At 43.4% G+C, this 27,769-nt stretch overlaps 3 protein-coding genes across 5 annotated transcripts; 2 read left to right on the top strand and 1 right to left on the bottom strand.

Annotated features, from left to right (window-relative positions):
• The first annotated feature begins 383 nt into the window (after positions 1-383).
• Positions 384-3,703, top strand: urp2 (urotensin II-related peptide). The gene is made up of 5 exons (XM_076982400.1): positions 384-780; positions 1,850-2,365; positions 2,538-2,578; positions 2,699-2,834; positions 3,006-3,703. Exons 1-5 carry the CDS (start codon positions 648-650, stop codon positions 3,035-3,037), a joined length of 858 nt encoding a protein of 285 aa, XP_076838515.1. The 5' UTR covers positions 384-647; the 3' UTR covers positions 3,038-3,703.
• A 182-nt stretch (positions 3,704-3,885) lies between these two features.
• On the bottom strand, positions 3,886-15,853 carry LOC143483992 (chloride intracellular channel protein 4). 2 transcript variants are annotated; one of them, XM_076982398.1, is made up of 6 exons: positions 13,017-15,853; positions 6,034-6,143; positions 5,838-5,963; positions 5,610-5,716; positions 5,284-5,465; positions 3,886-4,706 (listed from the first exon to the last, which is right to left on the bottom strand). In XM_076982398.1, exons 1-6 carry the CDS (start codon positions 15,078-15,080, stop codon positions 4,539-4,541), a joined length of 2,757 nt encoding a protein of 918 aa, XP_076838513.1. In that variant the 5' UTR covers positions 15,081-15,853; the 3' UTR covers positions 3,886-4,538. The 2 variants fall into 2 exon arrangements, with proteins under 2 accessions (XP_076838513.1, XP_076838514.1); XM_076982399.1 differs by lacking the exon at positions 13,017-15,853 and adding an exon at positions 8,551-8,865.
• Positions 15,714-27,504, top strand: rcan1b (regulator of calcineurin 1b). Of its 2 annotated transcripts, XM_076982402.1 has the most exons (4): positions 15,905-16,378; positions 23,340-23,513; positions 24,301-24,460; positions 25,125-25,435. In XM_076982402.1, the coding sequence occupies exons 1-4, from the start codon at positions 16,259-16,261 to the stop codon at positions 25,292-25,294; spliced, it is 624 nt and encodes a 207-aa protein (XP_076838517.1). In that variant the 5' UTR covers positions 15,905-16,258; the 3' UTR covers positions 25,295-25,435. The 2 variants fall into 2 exon arrangements, with proteins under 2 accessions (XP_076838516.1, XP_076838517.1); XM_076982401.1 differs by lacking the exon at positions 24,301-24,460 and having other exon boundaries at positions 15,714-16,378; positions 25,125-27,504.
• The last annotated feature ends 265 nt before the right edge of the window (positions 27,505-27,769 follow it).

The following is a 27,769-nucleotide window of genomic DNA, read 5'->3' as shown; positions in this document are numbered from 1 at the left end:
CACATGCTAATGTAACCAGTTATTGATGTGCTCGGTTCGTGCGACGCGTACATCAAACGTTGTTAGGATTTGACGGGTCCCGCTGTCTATGTCCTGAAGGGGCAAGCGGGCGCCCTGCTGTATAAGCAGTGATAAGGTACTTCTTAATGTGTTTGCACAGGGGCTGGAGGAGAAAGGGTCTCTGACGCAGGAGGGCCCGTTGCCTACTGCCTGGCTCACAATGGAGGGGCCCCGACACCAAACACAGGCCTAAATGTCACAACGAAGTCCAGGCAGGGCGGGGCGGGCGGCGTGGTCAGATTGGACCGCGTCGAGGTGGGTGTCCGCCCACACCAGCGCCGTGCCTGGTTTAAAATGCCTGACGGCACCTGTGCGATGTAGACCGAGCGAAGTTCGACACTGCCGTGAGCGCGTAGGCCTCGACAAGCCTTCTCATTGCAGGGGCGCATCAGGGTAACAAGCGTGGCAAACGTGTGTGTGTGTGTGTGTGTGTGTGTGTTTGTGTGTGTGCGTGCATCACGACGATCGACGAGATCTTAAGTAATAGCATCGGTTAAAAAGAAGGCTTGCTGTAAGGCAACTAGACTGAGAGTTAAAGAATTATAAGTGTAGACCTGCAGCTGAGACTACATCTAAACGACGCAGACATGCAGAAGAGAGCTCTGCTGAGGTTAGTGGCGGCGGTTACCCTGCTGATGTCACCTCCAGCTCCTGTGCATACTGCACCACTGATTTCTGAGGTACCACATCTCCCTCAGGTACCTTTATCCTTAAATGGAGGTAAGTCCAATAACTCTCTAAGTCTTTGGTTTCAGAAAAAAATCTGGCTGTGAAATGCCTCTCAGAGTAATTAGCTAACACTTGTCCTTACACATTCATGGATATGTTGTGTCGCCTTCTTCTAAAGATTATGTTTTGTGAACACACGTTATCACTCTGCTATGAGAATTGCCTGTCTAATATTCAGGGTACTGCCTATTTGTTCAAATCTAGGAGTTGAACTCACTCTAGGCCATTGAGCCACTGTCTTTGACATTTAAATAGTTTTGTTTGTCAAGGAAGTAGGCAGGGATTCATGTCAAATATCTTACTGGTGTCTGATCTCCATTGGCATTAAGAAGCCCAATGTTCTAGTGCAATCTTTTATTTTAGATACAAGTATGTAGACCCTTGACACAACCTGGCTAAATCATTTAGATTTGGAGTATTAGGGCCTTTTCAGTACCTACAAATTGTTATTTTTTTTAATAACTATTTGTCTGACATTCCATGTGGCATAATAAATTGCATATTATCTTACTATTATCATCTGAAATGGTGATATTCTTAAACATCTTAGAACTTTCACTGAATTATACTTTTAACGTCTTTATATACTGATCTAGGAACAAAGTTACATGGTTTGTTCATCCGCCTCACCTGTTTATGAAACGAGTCCTGTTAATTAATGAAGTGATGGCATTTTCTGGACGTCCTGTAGTCTTGCCCACAAACCCGCCTGTGACGCCACCGAGTCCACCCTGTTCCCTAGTAACTTCCCGAGTCCCTTTGGCCAGTGTCAACAAGGGTGTACATATGTGTTTGTAGATGAGTGTGTACAAGCTATTTGTCTCTGTCTGCCTCTGCCATGATGAAAATGAAACCACTTAACGCGACCCTGCAGGTTTCTTAGGACGTTTTTTTTGCATGCTATATTGAATACAAGTCTCCTACTGGGTCTCTTTTTTCTTATTTTGAAAACAGAAAATGTTGGAACTTGTTGGAAATGTTGGTAAATGTTTTTAAAAATTACAAAAATTTATTGTTATTCCCCATGCCTCATGAAATTGCTTATATTTTTTATACCAAGGTGACCAGACACCACCAGATCCTTGGACAAGTGGTCCAGATATCCAGGAGTTGACAGCAACAGTTAGTGTTGATCAGCTACCGTGGACAGGACCAGTGATGACGCACTCTAATGGCCATGGAAAGACACATCCACAAAAACCAGCCAAATCCACAAACAGTCCGAGTTATCTGGTTAAAACCTTGGCATTGACTAACAATGTGGGCAGAAAACTGAAGACTGTTCCAGAGACAATAAATGTTGACGGACTAAAGAAAAGACGCCCTACCATTAACCCTGTAACAGGTAAAATGGAGGGATATGCCACGATGAAAGGAAACAAACAACACAAACAGCTGAAGACGACACCTGTGACTGCCGCTGCAAATAAACAAGACAAGATCATGCAGCCAGCCAGAAGGGCTAAGATGAATCCGGACACCAGTAGCCAAGACAGGCGAGAGATTATGAAACTGTTGAGTACTCTCGAAGAGATTCAGAGGTCAATGAACAGTCATATAATCATCATACCTAGAGGTAAGAGAAAATCAAAGCTCAGGCCGCTATGTTGCAGAGTCAAGTTAAAGATGTTACCTGAGTAAGAACAGATCGTCTTATTGGTTACGTGACTAAAATGAGTCCCTATTGGTTAGCAGGTGGTCATGATGCCATTCTGAAACATAAGGTGATGTTCTTTGTCTTTTTCAAGGTAACAGTAACGGTGGAAGTTCAGGAAAGAAGAGAAAGATGGTATGTTTCGATCAAATTGCCATATGTTGGTAAATTATCTAACACAACGAGTTCTTGCTCTTCTTGACATTGCTGAAGGATCTTCATTGTTCATCTTCATCTTTTCCCTCATTGTTATAGGCAGTGACAGAGAGGAACATAAGACCCACCACGGTGTCATCTGTGGTCAGCACTGCTGGATCTGAACCCAGACTCCTGGATGGCAAAGGACTGAAAAAGTCCTTGCCATCAACAACCAAGAAAACTAACAAAAGAGGTGAGCTAACAACCCATAAAGTCTTTAAGGGTGAATCATTTGAAATAAAAGTAGCTGACATGATACATGCTATCAATGCACTTTATTAGGAAACGATATATGCTATTATTGTACTTTATGCTAATATCATATTAAGCATATAATAATAACTGTCTATTTCTTTTTTAACAGTGTGCTTCTGGAAATACTGCTCTCAGAATTAAACGCTGGCATGTGCCCACACACACTGCCCTCAGATACATCAATCCTTCATGGACATTACCGATTCACTCCTTTAACTCGTGTCGCAATCCGGACATCTCTGACCTCATAGTCACAAGCAAGCAACTGTAAGGGTACTTTTCACTGACACATCAATAACACGACTCACCCCCGTGACCTCCCGTGACCCCCCATGACGTGTGTAGCCTTGTTGCACGAAATCCTATTAACTCTCATCTACAACCAATTTCTGTAAGACATCCAATAAAACATTTTACAAGCATACCAAAAAAGAAAAAAATCCCAGATAATAAAGTTTATTTTTTTACATCCCCTTTCTTGGTGATCATTGAAAGGTAATGCCAAGAGGTCACAGAGGTCAGGGACGTGTGTTTGCTCTTCAGTGGGACCGTTCTCCTTCCTCATCGGCCCTCTTGCATTTTCTAAACGTTTGCTTAAGCTCTCCTTCTAAATTCCCCAGGCGGGGGTCTCTGTGGTGACCAAGTATATTTAGTAACCCATAAAACCAGGCTGTTGATATTATGGCTTTAAAAGTGATTAGATTGTTCGGTGGGCTGCCGACACGGTTCCCTCGGTGACCGGTTTGCAAGGCTCCCCAAATCCATGGGAGAGCCAGTCAGCAAAACCAAAATCGTGAAGACAAGTGGAAGAATGATGAGAGATTTGGATCCGGCGTGGCTGTCGACCTTTAGTCTCGTCTTTGTCTGTCTTGTTTCTGACCTTTTTAATACTGTAGAAACAAATTAGACTGAAACTGGACCTAAATCCCAAGCTAAGCTCATGCTACAGGAGTTAAGGAATCCGATATTAAAGATGCACAAAAGGCAGTTTAATCAGTTTAATTAAAGTCTCCATTTCAGAGCTTTATAAGGCATTCAAGTAGCATTATAAACTTGCTCAAACAGCACAGTGTGTACAGATGTAAAATAATCAAGGAAGTGCCAATTCTATGGTTTTAAACATAACTGAAAGAAATCAGAAAAAAATAATCAGATCTCACTTCCTCAAGAGCTTACGACTAGAAGATCTCTGCACAAAAGTGTCAGATTATACAAAAACAATCAACAAAATCAAACAGGCTCGCTACATTCATCTGTGACTATTTAGTTGTGTATCAAATAAATCCCAAAAATTATAATATAAATGTAAACCACAGATCATATGAAAAGCAGAAAGACAAATATACAAATTATACACTAATCTTCATAGAGATCAAGCTAGTACTGTCATACTTGAACAGTTAGTACATTGGAAGAGAATGAAAATTGCAAAATGAATGACACTTGATTAGTATTTAGTGCTGTGGAATCTATTGTATTTTTTGTAGTCCAGCTATTGACTAAGAAAAAATCTGCAAATTCACACACACACACACACACACACACACACACACACACAAATTCACACACACACACACACACACGTGCACACACACACATGCATGCACCAATCCATGTTACAGTACAAGCTGCAAATCAATTTTTATGTCATTTGATATTTTTTGGCAACGTCCAAGTAGGCAAACTCAATCTCTCGTTCTGCAGGGCAGGTGTTGGTAAACTCTTCTCTCTTGTACGCAGAATTCAGGTATCGCCAAACACCTTTCATGTCTGCAGGAATCTCAAAGCCTCTGTACTTTTTTGCAACAATCTGGGACAGAGTATTTGAAAGCAATTACTAAACGGCATTCTGCATTTATATAATACTTCACTTAATGATGATATTTGGGATTAGATATAGGGATTAGGGAACAACAGCTAGGTGTGGCTCAGATCAAATCTACTCTATTATTTCTAGATAACTGGGGGTTCAGAGCCATGGTTGTTCAGGTCCAGGTCTACAGAATTTCCACCATTCCTTGTGTACAGGAGGCAGGTGTGGTGACAAAGTGGCCATCAAGTTGAAAACATTTATCAACCAAGGGATTACAAATTCCTGGACCAGATTTGGATTTGAGGTCCAGATGTTATACATGAACATTTATGAAGATCACCAACCACAGTCTTAAGTGATAAAAATGTTAGTTAATATAGTATCACAAGAAAAGTTCAATATAGTTCTTCCTCTCCATTTAATGACACTGAAACATTAAATGTTGACGTAAGGAGATCCCAACTGCAAATGTTGGGGAAAATACGGCATGAAGCTTAGCCAAACACTGTAGTTAATGGTTGTCATACCGAAACACTGTTAAATTAACAGATTTAAGGTGAAGAAGGTAAAGCACCTTGATGATGTGCAGTTTGGGGAGCAGGTTGCAGTCTGCCAGACTGAGGTCTGCTCCATCCAAGAAGCAGCGTGTGGACGGTCCAGAATCAATAGTGCTGTTAGCATCGTGCTCTTCTGGTAACGGACACTGCAGGTATTCATCCAGTCTCTTCAGAGACTTCAACAGAGCCTTCTCCAAGCCTAACAAATGTATACGCACATTTATTTTACCATTTTTAATAAACCTCATGAATACTTCTTGTTATTTATTATTTATAGTAGCTTAATGTACTTAATGAATTAAGACTCGAGGAAGACTGTTATGTTATGAGAAGCCAATGTCACCATCATTGGCTTCTTTGTGAGTGTTCTTGATATAGGCAGAAAATCTGGCGAAGACATCGATTCCTGCAGTGTTTGACGCAGGATGCTTGGCAGCTAACTTTGGATACCTCAAGAATCAGAAACCAGACAACAACAAACAGAAGACAACAAAATGGCGCACTGGTTACATAATAATTACACAAACTAAAGCTTTGGATGAACATTGGGAAATCAGTTTGAGCTCAGTACCGTGGTGGTGCCAGCCTTTCCTCAAGGAACTCTTCAATCTTGTTGACATCCACCAGGACTTCACCATTGAAGGTCATGAAGGGTGGGTTGGTGCCTGGGGCCAGGTCCTGCAGCTCAGCTGGTTTCCTGTCAAGATTCATATTTTTGGTCACTGTTACAACTACAACTTAGAATTTAGAAAGACAGAGTTCTTTACCTCTTGAGGTCCACAGTTGTGACATTGAAGATCACTCCCTTTAGCCAAAGGGTCATGAAGAGTCTCTGAGAGAAAGGACAGTTACCGATGCTTTGCCCATCACTTCCTGCCTGCAAAATACAGTACAAACCCAGTGAAGTTCACATTTATTGTGTGTAGTGTGATTGAGTACCCGTGTATGATTGAGTACCCATGTGCAGTCATCAGAATACAAGACTCCCCCATGTACCTTCATAATAAAATAATTAAACACCAATATGAATGTTTGCAGATTCTGTCATTCAACCACATTAATTTATACTGGGGTGTTTAAATATGTTATCAGCAGAGAGACAGTAGCACACAGCATTCAGAAATCACAACTATAAGCACTTTAAAATGTGTAAAACTGTTAGTTAGATTGTGTATAGTAGTGTAGGTAAATAGTTTAAGAGCAAGTCTACAGTCTTAAGTCTGCAAGTCTGCAAGTCTTACAGTCTACAGACACAGAATTCAGTGGTCACAGAGTTTGGTGTAACTGGACCATAGTCATTCAAAAAGGTTTGAAATTAAAATGCCAACGCCTAGTTCCACTTCCGTAGTTAATACATTCCTGATTTTCTGTAGTTTTCTCCTTAGCATGCCATTTTGTTATGGTGGAGCTTTCCACGCCCTCTTTGGTTTGTCACGCCCCCTCGTTCTTGCTCCGCCCTTCTAGATTTTCAGCTGCTGTCTATCTCTGGAGGTGATTAAGTTTGGTGTATATATTTAAGTGTTCTCATTCTTGTCAGAGGTCATTGTCTGTGTGAGGTCTGTGAGCGATATATATGCCTGGTTCTACTGGAGAACATGATTTTTCTCTCCAGTAGTATTTTTGTTTTTTAGTTAATGTTGCCCGATTCATAGTCCATTTTGTTCACTATGGAGTATGTCATTGTATCTTTTATGCTTGGTTCTGGTGGTTTCTTGGAGTTTATTTAATGTTTAGATAAGACAGTATTTAGGATTCTTGAGTAAGAAATGCTATGCAAGGTGTGACGGGTAGGGTGAGCGAAAATAAATGGAAGCGATCACGCCAAGTCTCAGGGAAAAAGGATGGTTTAATATGTAAAGTGCGCAAACCAAAACCCGTGAACCGATCCGAATTAAGGATATACCAGCGGTCAACTGGTACAAAGACAAGACATATATAGACAAACAAACGACCCTCAGGTGAGACGGATCGCGGGCTCCGCCCACCTGAGGGACGCACACAACACCACACCCACAGGACAAGCTGCTAGACGGGGGCGACCAGTAGGGGGCCCTCCGTACCGTGACACAAGGTTCATACTGAAGTACGGATGTTTTTGTCTTCCCGTTCTGTATGTTTTGTATGAAGTTGAATAATTCACAGTACTGTGATGTAGTTTTCAATACATGGTTATCCTGGTGTTGTGTGGGCAGTCATGGCCTGGTGGTTAGGGAACTGGTCTTGTGACCGGAGGGTCGTGGGTTCGATTCCCAGACCTGAGGCCATGACTGAGGTGCCCCTGAGCAAGGCCCTTAACCCTCAATTGCTCACTTGTATAAAAATGAGATTAAAATGGAAGTCGCTCTGGATAAGGGCGTCTGCCAAATGCCATAAATGTAATGTAATGTAATGTATTCGTCATCTCCTTGAGTTTATATCATGTCTTTTGGAGTACTTGTTTGTAGTCGTGTTTCTTTGATTTTGGAGGCGATCCAGTAGATCTCTCTTCAATCATAAAGAAACTTGGTCCTCACGTGCAATTGGTCGCCTGTCTATGACCAATCAAACATCATGAACATCAACTAGCAAATCAGCAACTTCACCTGTTGGTTTTATAGTCCACAAGACATGATGCACAGGGCTAGTGTGGTGATATGAAAACGCAGTAATGTACAATCTCTATCCTCTTTGCTTCTTTGAGTCTGCTTCCAAGGGTAACCCTTTCCCCAGCAGAAAATAAAGCTAGCTAAATTTCCTCATATGTCATTCGAAGGAGGTACTGTATAAGATGGCTCAGTCCCTTGGATGCATGCACTTTTTCAACAATAGGCTTACAATGTCATTGCTTTCTTAATGCTTCAAACAAATTGAAGTTTTGAAGGACATTTAGGTCACGCTGAATAGAGCATCTGGATGATTTTTTTAATTTTTTTACTCGTTGTAGCTCCACACACAAGGTTACAGAAAGTAAGGGAAGGACAAAATGTCATTTATTATGTTTGTGAAAAGTCACACAAGTGATGAGAGCGTCTGGATAAGAGCGTCTGCTAAATGCCGTAAATGTAAAAGATAAATAGAGACTTTTGTCTTAGATTCCTGTGATTCAGTTCTTTATGTGGACTTCAACAAACAAGTGGAAATTCTTGGAAATTCTGAGAAATTGAGAAATTTCTGCTCAAAAATTGCACAGTGGTCATCCTAATCTCTAATAAGTTAATAAAATTGAGTCTTTATCTACCACTACTTACTAAATTGCATTTACGCTAAATGCCACTTCTCGCTATTTCATTTGAAAATCTTCTTACCTTCACAAAAAGCTCAATAGTGGGAAATCCAAACTTTTTAGCTGTTACATCAAACCAAGCCATTCTTTAAGGTCCAACAGAAGTCAAAACAAGACAGACTGGTATCTATCACTTCTGACTTCTCTAATGGTAGGTCCAAATTCTTCCTAGGTACATATAGATTCCCGTCCTCCACCTGACGCTAAAAATATTCACTTTCTGTATTTTTCTGTTCAGTATCTACATTCAAAATAAGATTGTTTATAATTATTGGTTTATTGTAGTTGAGTGTTGTGTGTCTGGGCGGTCTAATGTCCAGTGAACGTTCAGGATGGACCATCATGTGGAGAGTGAGGGCTAAAAGACGGAGTTAAACACTTGCTCTTTGTTTTACCACACAGCCATCAATAGATGGCCTCTATACGAGCCTCTGTCTTATCAACTGGTTTTGTCCTCCAGTTGCCTTGTGTGGGCAAGCCTGGAATTCAAAGCTTTTCGCTCTGAAATAGACAGACACACAATGACCAAGACACGTGAGCAGGAAGCTTACAGATAGAAGCTCTTGATGGAAGCCATTTCCAAAAGAGCTGTATATTTATGGGCCCAACCTGGGATTTTGAGATAAGAAAATCTATGTTAGCAACTGCATAGCATGTAGTGACATCCAGTATAGTAAAATGCTATAAACAAAGAGATAACTCTAGAGGAGGAGAAAATGTGTGTCAACATAGAAAATGAACATTTGAAAATGAACTCTCTCAACAGGAGAGAGTACAGGAGTCATTGTGAATGGAGAAAAGACCTGTGTGTGTTCGCTGGATGAGGGGAGGCTGGGGTTATGGGGGTTGGTTTCTGCTGGGAGGGTGGAGCGGGGGAAGAGCTCACGTCTCCACCCAGGCAGAAGGAGCCTGCTGCTCCCTGGGATCCACTGGGCACTAACTCTGGGCCGGAGGGGGCGTGTGGGTTTGTTCACGATGGCTGAGAGCTTGGCCGGTGTTCTTCTCACAACAACTCTCTCCACCGGGTACAGACTGAGCCCCAGGACTGAGACAGCCGTCCTGAGGATCTCATACCCAGTGGACAGTACCTGCTCTTTTACAGTCAAGGATGAACATCTGCCATCCAGCTCTGACAGTCGTTTCTCATTAGGATATTATTTTTCCTTTTAAGATTTCTGGGAACTGACATGAATGTTAAATGCTATATCACTTGAAAATCGGTTTTATTCATTTTTACTGAAAGAAGACTCTTACCAGTCCATTAATGTTTTTTTCTTGTCATTAAGATGACCTCAAATTAAGAAATATTACTTAGATTTACTTAAAAGCATATGTCTAAAAATAAGTTGAATCAAATTCTAATAGCGTTTGAGTACAGATGTATCAGATATACTGCAGTGTGGTAAGGACTTGCTACACCACACTGATCAAGTAGAGTTTTCTTAAAGACTGTGGGCGGCTTACCGGTGTTTGTATATTTTTGTATAATCTGACCCCCCAGACTGACATCAGTCTGAATGACCCACCCTAAACATTCTTTCAGCTTGAGTAACTACATCAATGCCTTCAGGCTCTTTGTCATTTTTGTTCATGACAGTGAAACACTGATACTGAGTTTGGCTTGACACAAAACATTTATGTGAGGCCCTGTCATCCAAGATTAACATATATGCAGTGATCTTCTATAAAGATATGGAGCTTATCAAATGGACCCACTATAGACCTTTTATGATAACTTGAGAATTCACTCTATAAAAGCTTAACTAAGTTATTACCTTGTTCTCTGTTTATTCAGGGGTGATGCCATCTCTTTAAAATGCCACTGATATATAAAATACTAAAATAGAAGTTACCACTGTGTATCTAGGGCAAGCAGTCGGCAAGAGCCCCAGTGTTGAAGTATCACCTCCAGAATCAAATTAACACCTATACTACTCATTTGAAGTCCAGCTGGACGGACTTAACTCAACAGTGGGGATTTTGCTATGCAGGTTTCAATAAAAATGCCATCGACAAATCAACATGTAGTGCTTTGAGCAGCTGTATCCATTATGTAAAGGAGTTGAACAAAATATTAACCCCCCCCATACGTCCAAAATGCTAAAGGCAATTAATTGGTGACATTTGAATGATGTTTTCCATTTAGGATTTAGGATTTATATCTGATATATACTGCACTATGATCCTAAACGTCTAAAGACTGTAACTGCGGTATCAACAAAAACTCCAGCCCCCCCCTCCCCAAACACACACACACACACACACACACACACACACACACACACACACACACACACACACGGCTTTGTTTGAGGAACCACTTTGTAGAAGATTAGTTTTATTACTGCATTTTTTCACAGGCTTACAGGTCCACTCCTCCGCCACCTACACAAGAATTTAACCCGTGTTGTCGTACAAGAATCTGAAGGAAATAATCTGCACCAGATTGGTAAGTGAAGCAGGCAAGAAAGTGCATGGAAGGAACCAGGAGGACGTGCATCTTCTCAGCAAGGCAGAGTACGTTTCAGATGTTTCAGAGAGGAGTGGGCAGTGAGTCTAGGTAACAGGACACGTATACAGTGAGTCTAAGTAACAGGACACATATACAGTGAGTCTAGGTAACAGGACACATATACAGTGAGTCTAGGTAACAGGACACGTATACAGTGAGTCTAGGTAACAGGACACGTATACAGTGAGTCTAGGTAACAGGACACGTCTACAGTGTTCTCATACAGAACTGATAACAATGCAAAGTGAAATTCTGTCTAAGGTTAGAACAACAGCAGAATTTCTGCCTTCTGGGATTTAATATAATAACCAGTATTGGATGTTTACATTGTCTGTCCATCATCAAAGGAATCAAGGGTCTAATATAGTACAGATGACACCTGGGCTCACTACTATATTACAGCTTAAATGTTCACCTGTGCAGAAACTGCAAAACTCCATCATTATACACTATATTGCCAAAAGTATTCCCTCACCTTCCTTGACTCACATATGAGCTTAATTTACATCCCATCCAAGTCCAGATCTTGAAAAACAACCCTACACCACAATCCCCCCTCCACCAAACTTTACACTTGGCACAATGCAGTCAGACAAGTACCGTTCTCCTGGCAACCGTCAAACCCAGACTCGTCCATCAGATTGCCAGATGGAGAAGTGCGAACCATCACTCCAGAGAACGTGTCTCCACTGCTCTAGAGTCCAGTGGCGGTGTGCTTTACACCACTGCATCTGACGCTGTGCATTGTACTTGGTGATGTATGACTTGGATACAGCTGCTCAACCATGGAAAGTTTGGAAATCCATTCCATGAAGCTCTCTCTGCACTGTTCTTGAGCTAATCTGAAGGCCACATGAAGTTTGGATGTCTGTAGTGATTGACTGCAGAAAGTTGGCGACCTCTTCACACTATGCACTTCAGCATCCACTGACCTGCTCCATCAGTTTACGTGTCCTACCACTTCATGGCTCAGTTGCTGTTGTTCCCAAACACTTACATTTTTTTATAATACAGCTGACAGTTGACTTTGGAATATTTAGGAGTGAGGAAATTTCGCGACTGGATTTGTTGCACAGGTGGCATCTTATCACAGTTCCACGCTGGTGACCCAGAAAACAGCCTGCATGCTTACGTGCTTAATTTTATACACCTGTGGCCATGGAAGTGATTGCAACACCTGATTCTGATCATTTGAATGGGTGAGCGAATACTTTTGGCAATATAGTATAAATATAAATGTTCTTGTTATTTAGACTTGTGTGTCGAGGGGCTTTAAATTAGTACACGGCGTGGATGGCAGCGTAATAAAATAACATCAGTGTGAAATACATGGAAACACAAGACCTGCTGATCTCTGAACCATCACCCATCCTCCTGTACCCTTTCAGACTCCAGTATTGGGGATGCAATTTCATATTTCATATTTTCTTCATATGATGCTTGTTTGGGAATTAGTAAGTCAACTGCTTGGCCATAACCATGACATTGGTCAACCACAGTGTGGGCCATGACGCTGTGCTGAAGCTTGTACAGTAATACACATCAACAACAACAACAACAATAATAATGCTGTTATTAGAAAGGCAATGTGCAAATTAGACAAATAAGACATCGCCCAAGTAAGTAGATGTTATTATTATTATTATTATTATTATTATTATTATGCTACACTATGGAATGTTATGCTGATATCTGGAATGGACAAATAAAAGTAATGTTTTTTTCTGAATAAAAAGGCTATCTAATGAAATTTGACTAGAGCTGTAACATTTCATTGTAAGAGAAAATTATATTTTCTTCAAAAACGCACATAAAGGTACACTGGGTAAAATGAGCCATATTAAAATGGAACCTACAGTGTTGAACAGGTCAGTTTAAACTCTGTATGAGTGGGCCGCACTGGAACCGCACTGGAACCGCACTGGAACCGCACTGGAACCTGAGGATTTAGTTTCACTTGTGATATTTGAAGGTACCTTCACAAACAGGCAGACGTCCCAGTTGGATGGATCGGCACCGCAAACAGTCTCCTGCGTCTGCTCGGTTGGCCTGATCTTGGGCAGCTTCGCGTCCCACAACTCGTGCACCACAGTCGGAGGTGCCACCTCAGGTCCCGGAATGCCGTTCTTCACCGTGACCTCTTGACCTTTGACCTTGATGCCGCCCTGACCTTCAGATTCCACGCTTACATTTGTGAATCTGCTGGCGCTGGGCCTGGCTTGCTGCAGGGTCTGTGTCTCTGAGGTCGTGTTGGCAGCCAGCCATGCGGGGATAGTCACCTTCCGGCCTCCCTCGCTAAATTTCTTCTTTGGCTCATCCACTGTGACAGATTCAGGCTGTTCCACCCCTTTACTCTCTCCCCCATGTCCACCTCCGGACACCCTCTCAATTACTGCACTAGCCTGTTCTTTTTTAGTGCCTTCTGCCCCTGCTAACCTGTGCTTACCCTGAGGAACATACATCAGCTCTGCCAGATCTTCTCCATTGCTCCACTCTACCACGAGCTTGGTTTCTTCCTTCGTGACACTCTGTGGTTGTTGTTTCTCCTTACTGAGGTCCTCACTGAGGTCCTGTAGGGGGTTTCCATCCTCTGTCCCTATCTTCAGCTGTGCTCCTCTCTGCTCCTGCGTCCTCACACTGTTTACCCTGTCCCCACCTGCTCCATTACATCCCTCTTCATCCTCTTCCTCCTCTGCCCTTTCATCGCTATCCTTCTCTCCTCCTCCCACTCCGCCACCGGATGGCGTCTCTCGTTTCACTCTCTCCTCCTCCTTTACTCTCTCCTCCTGTCCTTCAGCTGATCCCAGACAGGTACCATCACGCAGCTCCTCAAACGCCTGCTGTGGTTGCTCGTGCCTCGTACCTTCTATGACTGTGGCAGGACAGATGGTCCGCTGCTGCTCGGCTGTGATCCTGGGTTCTACCTGAGCCGTTTCCTCCACGACATCTTCGCCGTCTTCAGCTGCGCTAGTCTGCTGCTGTGTCTCAGGGACATGTTGTCTGTCACGCTCAAACCCTTCCTTATTTTTTAAGGACTTGGTTGATTTCTGAGATTCCTGGCAACCGCTCCTTGCTTGGTTTAAGGACCCCTCTGGTGTAAATGGGTCGTTTCTAGCTTCACCACACAAGGTTTCTCTCCGATCCGTTTTGATCTCAGCATCTTTTTCTCCTTTGTCAAGATCAGGAGTGGCATTAGCATGTATTTCTCTTCCATTGTCACAATTATGTCCACCTGTTTGTTCATCCACCACGACGCCTTTAACCTCCATAACCGTGTTATCTACTGGGAGGTCATGCCACTGTTGTGGTTCTCCAGACCCTGCTGGTCCAAGTTCATCAGTAGTGGCCTCAGTCAGATGTTCCTCAGCTGCATTTAAACCCTCACTGGTCTCATCACTATAAAACACACTATGTAGCTTTTTCCTTTTCTCTAGAGTCCATCCCTCCATCTTTCTAGCCTCTGGAAGTGCCACCATTTCCATTTCCATGTAATCCTGCACACCCAGTCCTTCCTCTTCCTGCTCCAGAAGAAGATGCCTTTCATCTGTTCTCTCTGTGCTGCCCCCCAGAGGTTCTAACTCACCTGGCTCTTGGAGATGTCCCGTGAACATCTCCTCAGATCTTTGCTCTTGAACTGAGGAATCTGCTTGTTCCTTGTGTTCTCTACTTGTTACAGGAAGAACTTCAGCGCTGGTCATTGCTTCGTTGTGAGGTCGGGCTGCTATCCCTGGCTGCAGTTCACATGGAGGAGCTGGTGCAACCTCAGACTGAGGTTTGGAAGCTCTTAGGTCACGTTCGCCCTCTCCTTCTCTTTCTTCTAGATGTTGGGTTAGTCCATGTAGCACTTGTAGGTCAGGCAGGGATGGTGCAACGGTGGAGGTCCGCGTGACTGCTGCATCACCCACACAAAGATCATCATCCACTCCCACGGCTGGTCCTGTCTCGGCTGCCCCTTCCGTGCAAGGTCCCGTAGATGAGCGCATCGCTGTGTCGTAAAACATTTCGGAGACAAATTCCATGTTGCTGTTGGCCTGGGCCATGATGTGTAGAAACAAAGGCAGGTAACTTGTTTTTCAGTGCTGAAGAATTCCAGACAACTGCTGCTAGAAAACCGGTGAGATTGAGCTTGTCCAGAGTACACACCGAGTCTCTGTGAGACAGAGCTAACTGGAGCTTTCTCTCTCTTTTTGTTCAGATACCCCCCTTTGCTCCAGAGGATTATGATGGGTTTCCTCACATGACTTCCCTGCTCTCCTAAATCCGCTCCTCTGGGAAACGGTCTGGCCAAGGCTAATCGGTTTAAAGAGCAGGCATGCCTTCCATCTTACCTGAGGTCATCTAAACCACCTCACACTTTTTAATTAAAAAGTCCAGAGACGTCTCAGATGAACTTCGTGGACTGAAGTAATTTTCTTTTCTTTTTAAATAAATGAATGAATACCCTGCATCCAGGACGCTTTATGTGTGAATAGACGGTGTAAAAAGCAATCTTTCATTTGACTCACAGTAAGAATGGCCAAAAACTACGCTCACATCAATTTGCAGATTTTAGAATAATAAGGTAAAACTTTTTTTCTGTTCATTTTATTTTTGCAGCACATTAACATTAGTGCCGTAAGAGGGCACCACTCAACCGCTTACTGCAGACTTACTGCGGAACGCCCAGTACACAAGGCGCTCGGTGCTGATTCGTTTAGGTTTAACACTTAAGTAAACATTTATTTATTTGCACAAACCTTCAAGGAGAAATCTGTTGCGTTTGACTACTGAGCTAGAATCTATTTCTCCTGCGTCAAAAGGCGGCCAACCCAACCGAGGTGCGCTGACACCGTCCGTGCGTCAGCGGAACCAGAACGTCATATCAGCTGTTTCGCTTCCAGTGGACTAGACGTCATTTCTGTTTAGAAAACAATCACGTTGGCCTCTGCATTGTGTTTTTTTTTTTTAAGTTTGAAAAACACGATTGAACTATTGAACAAGACGCAAATAACAGTTTGACCATCCCTATTTTAGATGGTACGGGCGTGTTGTAATGCGCATCGGTAAAGTTGCGCTCGGACTGCTTTGTTGTCCCGCGACCACACGCCGGTTCCGTTGCGGAGGGCCATTACCGGACCACCGCGGCATGAACGCAGCCTCCTGCTCCAAACCGTGTGTGTACCGCTCCCACCGAACAGGCACCGACCGTGCGGGCTAGAGTATTCGGGCTACATCTGCCATGCAGGAGGCGGAGAACGGGGACGGGGCGGCGACGGCGGACGTGCAGGTGACCGAGCAGCCCTGCGCGCTCATCGCATGTAAGGTCCCCGAGGATGTGTTCAATGACACACGTCTGAAGGTAGGAGCCCTTAGATAACACACACCACACGCCTCCATCTCACGCATCAACGTGTCCCGACGTTTCCCGTTAACGTTTGGATGGTCGTCGAAACACAGCTGTATTTAACAGTATTTTCGGACAGATCATGCAGGTGAATTGTGCGATGAATCATCGTGTGTGTGTGTGTGTGTGTGTGTGTGTGTGTGTGTGTGTGTGTGTGTGTGGACTTAGAGCTCAACCAAACGCAGGCGAGTATTATTACACTGGGATTAACAAACGTTACTCAAAATGGCACGATAAAGTGGTGGCATATTCTCTACTCTATATAGGCGGATGTACTTGAAAGTAGAGCTACCTTAGTCAGCGTATTACTGTAAGACAATAAGGTTTTACATTTAGAGCGATTCGATATTACAGTGAAGCAAAACCCGGAATGAAAAAGAGTATTTGAATAAACAAGCCCAATGAAAAATGTAATACTTATGGACCAATTACTTCCCCACAGTGTTTATATGTTTCCATTGCAATACCTCAGTCATGACATGGCTCACAAACTCACACGACATACTCAAATCTAAAAAGTCATACAGATATTCAAGATTAACTATGCAACGTAACGAGTTAGTGTAGACTGTGATGCACACACCCCACCATAATAAGAGTCTGTGGATAATATGATGTATTTACCGTGTAATTATACATTACTGGCTGATGTCTACTCTCCTCTGAAATGATTGGTCAATTAATACAAATAAAAATAATGACCAAAATACAGTTTACTCATTAAGAAATCTCTGCTGCAACTGAGAAAATACGTAGGCATTCTGTTATCCCATTTCTCAGTTTTAAAACAATTTACAAATACAGTTGCAATTTTTTTTTTCTCCCTACAAAAGCACATCTCACAGTTACAGCTTACAGTTCTGGTGGGCAGCTTTGATCTTATTCTTTTGTGCAGATCTCCTGTAATAGCATAGGATGGGTCTCACTGGGTGGGTCTCACTGGGTGGGTCTCACTGGGTGGGACTCATTGGGTAGGTCTCACTGGGGGGGGGGTCTCACTGGGTAGGTCTCACTGGGTGGGTCTCACTGGATGGGTCTCACTGGGTGGGTCTCACTGGGTGGGTCTCACTGGATGGGTCTCACTGGGGAGTCTCACTGGGTGGGTCTCACTGGGTGGGTCTCACTGGATGGGTCTCACTGGGTGGGTCTGACTGGGTGGGTCTGACTGGGTGGATCTGACTGGGTGGGTCTCACTGGATGGGTCTCACTGGGTGGGTCTCACTGGGTAGGTCTCACTGGATGGGTCTCACTGGGTGGGTCTCACTGGGTGGGTCTCACTCTATGGGTCTCACTGGGTGGGTCTCTTGCGATCACAGTGACAGAAGGAGTGGTTGGAGTTGACACCATCATGAAGAACATCTTCAGATCCATCCGAGCTCCGTGTGTTTTATCTCGTGGTTACAGCCCAGTCTAAAGGGACTTTGTGCATTAGTAAAATCATTTTGCAATGGTAACATTTGCGTATGTGAATATTTTGTGAAATATATTCATTTATTGATTCTCCTAATGGGTTTTTGATTAAATATTTCACTGTTTCCACGTTGTGAGTGTAGGGTCGTCCTGGTAATTAACGCTGACATTAATTCTCAACCTTTTCTGTGATTTTTTTTGGGGGGGGGGGTTCCACTACTTTGCAGCTTTAATTCCTTAATTAGTTTTTACAAATTGCAGACCTCATTATATTTATATTCAGACCACTTGAGCTGCAAATGAATCATGAACGCATGAATGGATAAATTGTTCCTATCCTTGAAAATGGCTTTTATTTTTATATGAGAACTTGGACAGTTGAGGGTACAGATGTGTAAACAGCTATGACAAACTGAAACATTAGTGAACTGAATCTGTTTGGCTGTTGAAATTATTAACGGCCTGGATGTATAAAGGATATAATGTCTATTTATTTCTCAGAGGATGCAAATAAACTATGAAGAAAGATCTCCTGGGTTTTGTGAAGCACAGCAGATCAAGCTGCAGTGTTTTTAAGTGAGCAGAGGATTGTGGGTTCCAGCACTGTAGCAATCACCCCACTCAGATCTCCTTTGTGCTAGGCTGACCGATATGTTCTTGTCTATCAACATGACAGACAGTTCATGGAAAACAAGGCTTCCACCCAGAAGGTTCACTGACTTCTGTCCATGCCAGTGATCACCAAGTAGGTATGATGCAACTTGGTACTGAAGATTAGGCAACACCTTAAGGTCGTTATCTGTGATGTTTGTTCGGTTAGTGTAACCGGCCGTTTCTCTGGTTATGGACTTGCTATTTTGGTCAGATGGGACGTATAATTATAAGTACCAAAGCTCTAGAAATATCCTTGACCTCAATTGCTCTTGTGAAAAATCCCAGGCTGCCACGTTTATTCCAGTGACAATGAGGTCAGTGTCCATTCGCTTTGCTCTTAGTTAGCTCAGGTTTTCCCTGGATGAGAAGACCTTATGGTCTTTAGTGTGGATAAGATCCGTGTTTGTTATATGTCGTGATGTATGTCGTGGCGTTTCCCCCTACCCCTTTACAAAAGCAGCACACAAAGCTGATGAGATGGAAGAAAGATTCGACCACGCTGCAAACATCAGGAGCCAAAGTTTGGCCAGGCTGTGATAACTTGGTCTCTCAAGCATTGATCTACCTACCAGCATCTCCTTTCTGCTAAGTACACTTGGCTTCCACTCTGAGGTTTGTCTCTGAAATACACGACTTAGGCCCTGAGTTGTTCCAGTAACAATCAATGTCAAATGCAACAGTTTTACTCGTGTACATTTAGTGAGCAACAAAACAATCAAGTGGAGGAATTTTCTGGTGAACCTTGTCACCCAAGTGGAGACGTTTGAGACAACACGATACTTTATGGGTCTAAGATGGGACATTTAGGATTTGTGTCACGTGATAGAAGTGTTCGCTCATGGAACTAGATGTCTGGGTAATGTACGTGTCTCCTTACCACTTCAGTGCATGAAACCAAGAAATTCATGGAAATTTCAATTTTTTTGTTTCTTCAAAACACTGTGTGCATTCTGCGCAATGCCAGCCATTGCCAAAAAAACCCCCAAAACTGACTGTTACCCTTAGTAAGAGAGGCTTGTAGAGTCCTGTTAACTCTTTACTGTACAAAAGACCATTACACTGCACAGCTACCCCCCCCCCCCCCGTCTCTTAACTCCATCTCTCAAGGAAACGAGAAGCAGCATTCATTGCACTTGCAAACTTTGCAAAACCCAGACACCGCAGCCTCCCTCTCGTCAGCATTGCCACACGGATGCTGCTCTACTAAAGACCTGGCAGGGTGGGCATAATCACACTTGAACTATTCTTGTCTTATTACTAAGCACTTTCTGCATCGTTCCACTACACCTTGGAAAAGCATGCTATACATATCCTTGTATACACAACAGTTCTTTATGAGTGGTCATGCGTTCTGAGCGTGTTTTTCCGCTCTGTGCTTCGCCCTTAGCACTGGAGGACAGCTACACAAAAGGTGTTTGCCAAAGGGCAGTGGATTACTAAATCTAAAAGCACATTTTATTAAGCGCACGTGCGATCTGTGGAGTCAACCAGTTACTGTGCAGTCGTTCAGAAAGGCGTTTAGATGTGGTGGTGGGCCGTTCTTCTCCACTGACACGTATGATGCTGTATCTCACTTTGCGTCACGTAAAGTAGTTACAAATGTAAACAAATGGGGGTGACAGCCATTGCTTGTGCAGAGTCTAACCTCATGAGAATCTTGAATAAAACCTCATGAATGAAACCCCATGAATCAATAGTGACTTATTAGAGTTCTGAGACCAAAAATACAATTTTTCCATTACTCATCAGATGTTCTGAGATTAGTGAGAGTAACACGCATCATGCATCACAAACTTCACAAGATCATTCAGCATTTTTGTTTCTAAGTTCTCAGCAAAAACTGCAGCTGACTTCTTCAACCGCCATCTGTCTCCAAACAGGGTTTATTTTTACTCTATTTTACAATTCTAATCTGTTCAAAACATGAAAGGACTGTCATACTTTAGTGAACACTTCAGACCCACAGAGAGCTGGTTATTTATTACCGTACATGTAACAGTACACCGTCAGTTCTGTTTGCAAACGGAAAATATTAGCAGCTTCTGTTGTGCCCTGTCTCTGATGGACACACCATGGTCATGTTTGACTCTCTGTATGGAAAGTGATCTGCATCAGATTTCTACATTTTAATTCTGACTCTCTTAACTCTTGGAATTAAATCTTGACCAGCCACTGTTATCCTCTGCGTGATCACAGGATGACCTGGGTCTGTGCTTATCGGTGACAATGGTGTCAAAGGTTCTGTACGAGTAAAATGGAATCCACTTCAACTGGGCTAATTGAAAATGGCAAAACCAGCCTCGAAGAACCAGAAAATGTCAGCGTCCGCCACGGTGCTCTTCACTGTTAGAGCGTGGAAACCCGCCGTACCTGTGCCGTGCGTTGGCACGGCCGACGGCGCTTCGGTTCCGCGCGTGACTCGGTCGCGCAGGCGCGTGCCCGTGACACCTGTTTGAACGGCGCGGCGCTGCGAGGCTCTTTGTTCTGCGTCCCCCCCGTTTGCCTTTGATGTGGGCTGAACACGCGCGCGCGTCGGAGGTGCGCTCCCTGCGCCGACAGCTGCCGAGGGCACGTGCAGATTTGCGTGGGCGGTGTTGCTTTGAGTTTACACAACCGAAAACGCGCCGAGCTGCTCACTGTAGATCTGCTGGGAAGATCCACAATGTTTACTTTAGTTTGGTACTAATTCATATATAGGAAATTAGGAACATTTACAGAAAGGTTGACCTCTGTTTGGTAAATGCTCTGTTTGGATGGTGTGAAGGAATATAAAAAATTAAGACTACAGCCTTAGCAATATAACAAGTTGTTGAAGTAAGAATAACTGTATTGGAAACAATGGTGCCCATGTACACCTAAAATACAACCGTTTTGATACCACAAAAATAATAATATTCATGAAATATGGAGATATGGTCAGAAATATCTCCAGCGTTTGTCATAGAGCCAAAGTGCCCATATCCACTGGAATTTGTTTATCTTCTAATGGTTTTGCCACTTAGCATTTTTCCGCCTCTTTATTTTGGTTTCATATTTCCATTTTTCCATTTCCTCATACAGGCGTGGATCAGTGTAAACGTTCTCGCACAGGACAAACCAGAGACACGTTCTGTGACGGCTACTTTACACAAAACAAATTGTGGCTCCGTGATGCCAAGTCTTCTTGGAGCGTTCGACAGCAGTGCCATTTGTCTTCTAGATTTGTCTCCCAGCGCATCTTTCCACACACACACACACACACACACACACACACACACACACATACACACACACACACACACACACACACACACGGAATGGACAAAACACACACGAGATGAAAGATCTGCACTATTTTCGTCAGCCTAGAAGGTGTTGCTTGGTCTCTCTGTTCGTCATCAACCAGTGCCCGTTTTTGCAATACACAAGTATGCTGAAAATTTGCATAAACATGATTTGTATTTGTGTGTGTGTGTGTGTGTGTGTGCCGATGCAATTCTTTCTAAAATGACAGCAATCAGAGATTTTGTATATTGGCTAATGTAAAATGTGAATTGCAGCAAAGAAAAGCATGTTGGTTTGACCCTGAGGGACAGACACAAATAGCTGAGCGACACCACCATGGTATTTAGAGTTAACCATGTAGCCCAAGCCCATAGTAAAGTGGAAAGAGGGCAGACTGGGGCACATGTGAAGGAATATTCACTGAAACTCAGAGCAGCCGCCTATGGAAAAGTTATTTCAGAGGTTTCCAGTCCCTCACTCCCTCTCAGCTGGGTTAGTCAGCGCCAAAGAGAGGAATGGAAAATGAGAGACAAAGGAAAGAGAGAGAGAGAGAGAGACAATGAGAGACAGACACAGAGAGAAAAACAGTGAGAGAGACACAAAAGAGAGAGGGAGATGATTCATTTTAATTCAGTTCAAAAGGGAAATAAAACCCAACCACGCGCAGTGGAAAACTCTTCTTTAAAAAACAAAACGTGTTCCTCTGCGACTGTATCGGTGACTTTGCATGTTGGCAAATGAGGAACTGCTCAAAGTCGCTGTGCTTGTCGCGTGACCAGGAAACGCGGCCCCGTTGGACCGCTGGTTTGGTCTGCCTGCAGGACGGAGGCGGTGCTCCTCACAGACGGCTCCATTATAAGCCCAGGCAGAAAAACAGGTATCAGTAAGACTTTGACCTGTGTTTGCAGCAGCGGTCTTGCCGCAGACGTCTGTGTCGTTTGACGTGTGTGGTGGGCGAGATCATTTCGGAGCTCCTGAAGGTCCCTGACTGGATGGTCATAGGATAGGTGCTGAAACAACTCAACACCAGGAAGAGGAACTGGATTAAAAAAAGAGAAGGAACAGGGCGACACAAAATTTGCAAGTTGAAGAGAACTAATGGATATTATCTGCTAGGGAGGAGGACCTTTGCCATGTTGTGACTGACACTTCATCTGAACCGCTGCTAAATTTATATTTAATGGTGTTCCTTTCCTCAGTCATGCTCTTAAAGACCACCAAGCGCAGCCGTTTCTGTCTGGTGTCTACGCTTGTGGACAGTGCAGTGTTTAGCCACCCAGACACCCGGGTAAGGCTTAGAACAGCATATAACATTGTGATGCAGCTACGGAAATGGAGGATAGCAAAAAAGTACTTGTTTGTTTTCTGTTTGTTTGTTTTTTGTTTTTTTATTGCTTTTGGCCCCTTTCTAAACACCTTTCAACACCCGTGTTGTTCTATGGAGACTTTAAAATGATGTCACAGTCTGTACAATGTCACCTAAACGCTAGCTTGGTGTAACACTTTTACCTCAGCCAGGTCACAAGCCACTCATTCTGTCCGTCTCTGTCTCTGTCTCTGTCTCTGTCTCTGTGGGTGCGGGCGTCAGGACGAGTTTGAGGGACTCTTCCGGCCGTTCGATGCCGGCGTGTCGTTCCAGTTCTTCAAAAGCTTCCGCAGAGTGCGAATCAACTTCACGGACGCGCTCGCCGCGTCGGAAGCCCGCGTGAACCTCCACAAGAGCAACTTCAACGGCAAAGAGATGCGCCTCTATTTTGCCCAGGTATCTCACGTGCATGTCTCCCAAGCGTGGGCATTCACACACCTTCACTTAGCAAATGAGATAAACCAAGGAGCTCTTCTCAGTGGTCAATGAATGTTAAATCTTATATTTGACAATGGAATTCCTTAAGAGCTGAATAATTGAGTGTCTTCCTAAAATAAAAATAAATAGGATCCAAGTAATTTATTGAATGTCTTCAAATTCAGATTTTTGTATTCATAAGCTTTAATGTATTAGTTTTCTGATTTGATGCAGTTTGGAGTAGTGGTAGTTTTGAAAAATAACAATGCTATATTTAATATGATTGTTGTTGTTGCTGTTTTTGTTGGTTCCTTTATAAGGTACATTCACACCTCCTAAAAGTCCAAAATATAAAGAAATATTCAAATTTACAGCATAGTCCTATTTCCAGAATTCAATTTTTTATATAGACAACTTCTAATATAAGAACTGTTGTATAATAGAACAGTTATCTCTTCCCGGAAAAAAAGGTAGATATCTTTTTTACACAGGCGTAACATCATTAGGAGTGAAGTCACGTTTTCCACCTTGAATGACTTATCAGTGTCTCACTCTGTAGTGTAACACATAGCAGGGTGAGTCATGAGAGCTGGACTCCAGTCAAAACACAGCAGATGACAGAGCCGGCCGATTCACTCGCTGCTGTACATTCCACATGGTGCTTTGAATTTGACGTGAACTCAGCGTGCTTCATGTTCCTTCCTTGTCTTGCTCCTCTGTTCTCCTGCTCTGTTCTGTACACCTCCCCCTGACCTTCTCCCTTCAGTCCGTGCACATAGGCAGTCCTCGACTAGAACCTCCAAAGCCGGACAAACAGTTCCTCATCTCTCCCCCTGCTTCACCCCCGGTGGGCTGGGAGCCGTCTCAGGACGCTACGCCTGTCATTAATTATGACCTTCTCTGTGCCGTCTCCAAACTCGGCCCAGGTGCGAACCCGCTAACACTCTAGCTGTCTCAAACATATAGCGCAACACAAACCCGACCAAACCACACGACAGTATTCGCAGACGCAGATCAGCGTAGATTCATGGGTGGATTCATGGGACCCAGCTGTAGTTATAAGAGTAAACACAAAAAAGAAAGAAAAACATAAAAAAACAAGTGGTTAATTGCCACGAGTCAGATCAGTGCAGGCTTTCCTAGCTTTACGTGATCCACTGCAGTGTAAACAAATCGGCGCAGAAATGTAGCTAGCCTGCCGCACACCTGCGTGCTCCAGTGTGGTGATGTAAACACACTGAATCACGCTCTCTCCTGACTCACCTTCCTGTTGCTTGGATACATTCCCATTTAGAATCCTCAAATTTAAATGACACTTCTTGGCTTGCTTTCTTTGTCGGTTAACGCGCTGTTGAAACTACACGTTTAAGAGGTGTTTTTGCTTCGCGAGTTAAGCTTACGTGATGCATCCTCCTGTATTCTGTTCACTGTAGCACCTCAATGAACAACTGACTTAATAAGTGTAAAACTGGTCAGTTATGCACCATAAGGGTATCATAAAGGCTCAAGGTATAACAAATAATCTTTGTGATGCATTAATATGTTCTGTATTATATATCTCCGCCTTACTGATTGCTCTAACATCTGCAGGTGAGCAGTACGAGCTCCACAGTGGCACCACCACCACCCCCAGTGTCATCGTGCACGTGTGCGAGGACGACAGCTCGGGCGGGGAGGAGGAAATGGAAGGGGCGAAGCGTGCCCGCCCCAAAATCATCCAGACCCGTCGTCCGGAATACGGGCCGTCCGTCAAGCAGTGAACCTGGCAGAGCGGGAAAACACTTCATCTACTCGAAATGTCCTGTCCGGCTCCAGGAGACTCAGTCATGCAGTTTGCCTTCCCCTACTGTCCCCGTGGGGGGGGGGGGGGGTCGCAGTGAGTGGAAGCGCTTCTTCCTGATCGGGGCGGGCGGGGGAGTTGAGTGGCCATCATCATCATCATCATCCTCATCACCATCATCATCCTCATATGGGTTTGATTTCATGCTGGTTAAATTACGCGGAACCAGAGGTTTAGAAGTTCGTCTGCTTTTGTTTTGAATGGTTTTTGGTTGGTTTTTTTAACGTTGTTGTTGTTTTGCTTTTGCCATTACATTTGTATACTCGAACTGAGAAAGTAACAATTTGGGGCGTGCTAACTTTTTTCTCCTTAAGTTGACAAAGAAGTCGTTTTTGTTTAACACAGAGAACGTATCTGGATGTTGGCTATTTCTTTATGTCTGGATGTTGACTGTACACTGTTGGGTGAGGGTGGGGGTGGGGGTGGGGGGGGGGTACCGATGTTGACTCATTCTGTATCCTATTGTCTCTTTTGCTCTCTCTGTCTATGTTGATTCTTGTCTTCTGCAAAAATGTTGTTAGTATTGCTGAAATTTTCACAATCTCAGAATATTATGCACTTTAAAAATAGAGCCTTATAACGTGGTTTTTGTTATAACCTTATTAAGTGTTTATAACGTGGTATATGTTATAACCTTATTAAGTGTTTATAACGTAGTATATGTTATAACCTTATTAAGTGTTTATAACGTGGTATATGTTATAACCTTATTAAGTGTTTATAACGTAGTATATGTTATAACCTTATTAAGTGTTTATGACGTGGTATGTTATAACCTTATTAAGTGTTTATGACGTGGTTTGTTATAACCTTATTAAGTGTTTGTCACAGCATATCAACTGTGTTACCTGAATTGCTCTGTTATGCTCTACTGTCTGTGTAAACTATCTACACGTCATCACCACTGTCAGAGGATCAAGAAAATGGAATTCTGAACTGCATCCTGTGATTTTTCAGCAAATTTAGTGTACTGTATGTACAGTATTTGTGGTATTTGAATGTAGCCCCTATCTATGGAGTTTCAGGATTTACATCTTGAATGAACTAATCTCATTCTTAGGCTGCAGGAATATGAGATAGAGGGAGACTCAGCCTCCCAATAATAAAACAGCATTGACCAAATGTTTGAACAAATATTTTTTTCCACAAGCATCTCGATGTTCTCCACCTTTCTGCTGCATCGATGCACCGTGCACGTGGACTCATTTTGGTGCTGGCCCTGCTGAGGCTGGATTCCCTGTTGAACATGATCATGCTAAAGGTCTAGTCGTTGAAGGTCTAGTCGTTGGAGATCTAGTCGTTGGAGATCTAGTCATTGACGGTCTAGTCATTGAAGATCTAGTCGTTGAGGGTCTAGTTGTTGAAGATCTAGTCGTTGAGGGTCTAGTCGTTGAAGGTCTAGTCATTGAAGATCTAGTCGTTGAAGGTCTAGTCGTTGAAGGTCTAGTCGTTGAAGGTCTAGTTGTTGAGGTCTAGTTGTTGAGGTCTAGTCGTTGAAGGTCTAGTCGTTGAAGGTCTAGTCGTTGACGGTCTAATAGTTGAGGGTCTAGTCGTTGAAGATCTAGTCATTGAAGATCTAGTCGTTGAAGGTCTAGTCGTTGAAGATCTAGTCGTTGAAGGTCTAGTCGTTGAGGTCTAGTCGTTGAAGGTCTAGTTGTTGAGGTCTAGTCGTTGAAGGTCTAGTCGTTGACGGTCTAGTCATTGAAGGTCTAGTCGTTGACGGTCTAATAGTTGAGGGTCTAGTCGTTGAAGGTCTAGTCATTGAAGATCTAGTCGTTGAAGGTCTAGTCGTTGAAGATCTAGTCGTTGAAGGTCTAGTCGTTGAGGTCTAGTCGTTGAAGGTCTAGTCGTTGAGGTCTAGTCGTTGAAGGTCTAGTCGTTGAGCCACGTCTCAACTTCATCCCAGTGCTCTGGAAGAGACGTAACTGAACGGAACATGCTAATAGCTTGGTATCTTCTCAGTAGATGTTTGAGGAGCTGGAGGTGGAGGGGTTTCCTCACTGCTGGTCAGCTCATCTGTAGACCAGTCTCCTCTTTGACTAACTGGTCTGGGTGTGCTGATATTTTGCTTTATTCACTTGTAAAGCAAAGGTAGAAAAACTAGATCAAATATTAAAATCCTGAAGCGATTGCATTCGTGTTTGCATTACTTAATGTGTGAATCAGAATGCAAACCCCTAAACTGCCTTGGGAGAAGGAAATGCAGACCACTTGAACAAACCTCATAATGCCATCTGGTGGTGAAAATTGGGTTCTTTAAGAAATAAGACCCATTTGACACAAGCTTTTCCGATGGTTAGCATCATGGCATTGGAAAAGATGCCGAATGCTGAAGGCCACACCCAGAAGCAAAGGCAACATAAGCTCCTCCAAATTCACTCCTCCAAGTTAGCCT

The sequence above is a fragment of the Brachyhypopomus gauderio genome, chromosome 20, assembly GCF_052324685.1.
Source record: "Brachyhypopomus gauderio isolate BG-103 chromosome 20, BGAUD_0.2, whole genome shotgun sequence".
Taxonomy (NCBI): Eukaryota; Metazoa; Chordata; class Actinopteri; order Gymnotiformes; family Hypopomidae; genus Brachyhypopomus; species Brachyhypopomus gauderio.
This window is presented reverse-complemented; position numbering and strand designations above follow the sequence as displayed.

What these genes read in the sequence shown, in the direction of transcription:
- urp2 (XM_076982400.1), top strand. Translation starts at nt 648, where the DNA reads ATGCAGAAGAGAGCTCTGCTGAGGTTAGTGGCGGCGGTTACCCTGCTG. An exon ending in ACCTTTATCCTTAAATGGAG is followed by an intron (nt 781 to 1,849) that starts GTAAGTCCAATA and finishes TTTTATACCAAG; the next exon opens with GTGACCAGACACCACCAGAT. An exon ending in CAAGAAAACTAACAAAAGAG is followed by an intron (nt 2,835 to 3,005) that starts GTGAGCTAACAA and finishes CTTTTTTAACAG; the next exon opens with TGTGCTTCTGGAAATACTGC.
- LOC143483992 (XM_076982398.1), bottom strand. Translation starts at nt 15,080, where the DNA reads ATGGCCCAGGCCAACAGCAACATGGAATTTGTCTCCGAAATGTTTTAC. An exon ending in ACGTCTGCCTGTTTGTGAAG is followed by an intron (nt 6,144 to 13,016) that starts GTACCTTCAAAT and finishes TGTATTTTGCAG; the next exon opens with GCAGGAAGTGATGGGCAAAG. An exon ending in CCAAACTGCACATCATCAAG is followed by an intron (nt 4,707 to 5,283) that starts GTGCTTTACCTT and finishes ACTCTGTCCCAG; the next exon opens with ATTGTTGCAAAAAAGTACAG.
- rcan1b (XM_076982401.1), top strand. Translation starts at nt 16,259, where the DNA reads ATGCAGGAGGCGGAGAACGGGGACGGGGCGGCGACGGCGGACGTGCAG. An exon ending in TCAATGACACACGTCTGAAG is followed by an intron (nt 16,379 to 23,339) that starts GTAGGAGCCCTT and finishes TGCGGGCGTCAG; the next exon opens with GACGAGTTTGAGGGACTCTT. An exon ending in TGCGCCTCTATTTTGCCCAG is followed by an intron (nt 23,514 to 25,124) that starts GTATCTCACGTG and finishes TAACATCTGCAG; the next exon opens with GTGAGCAGTACGAGCTCCAC.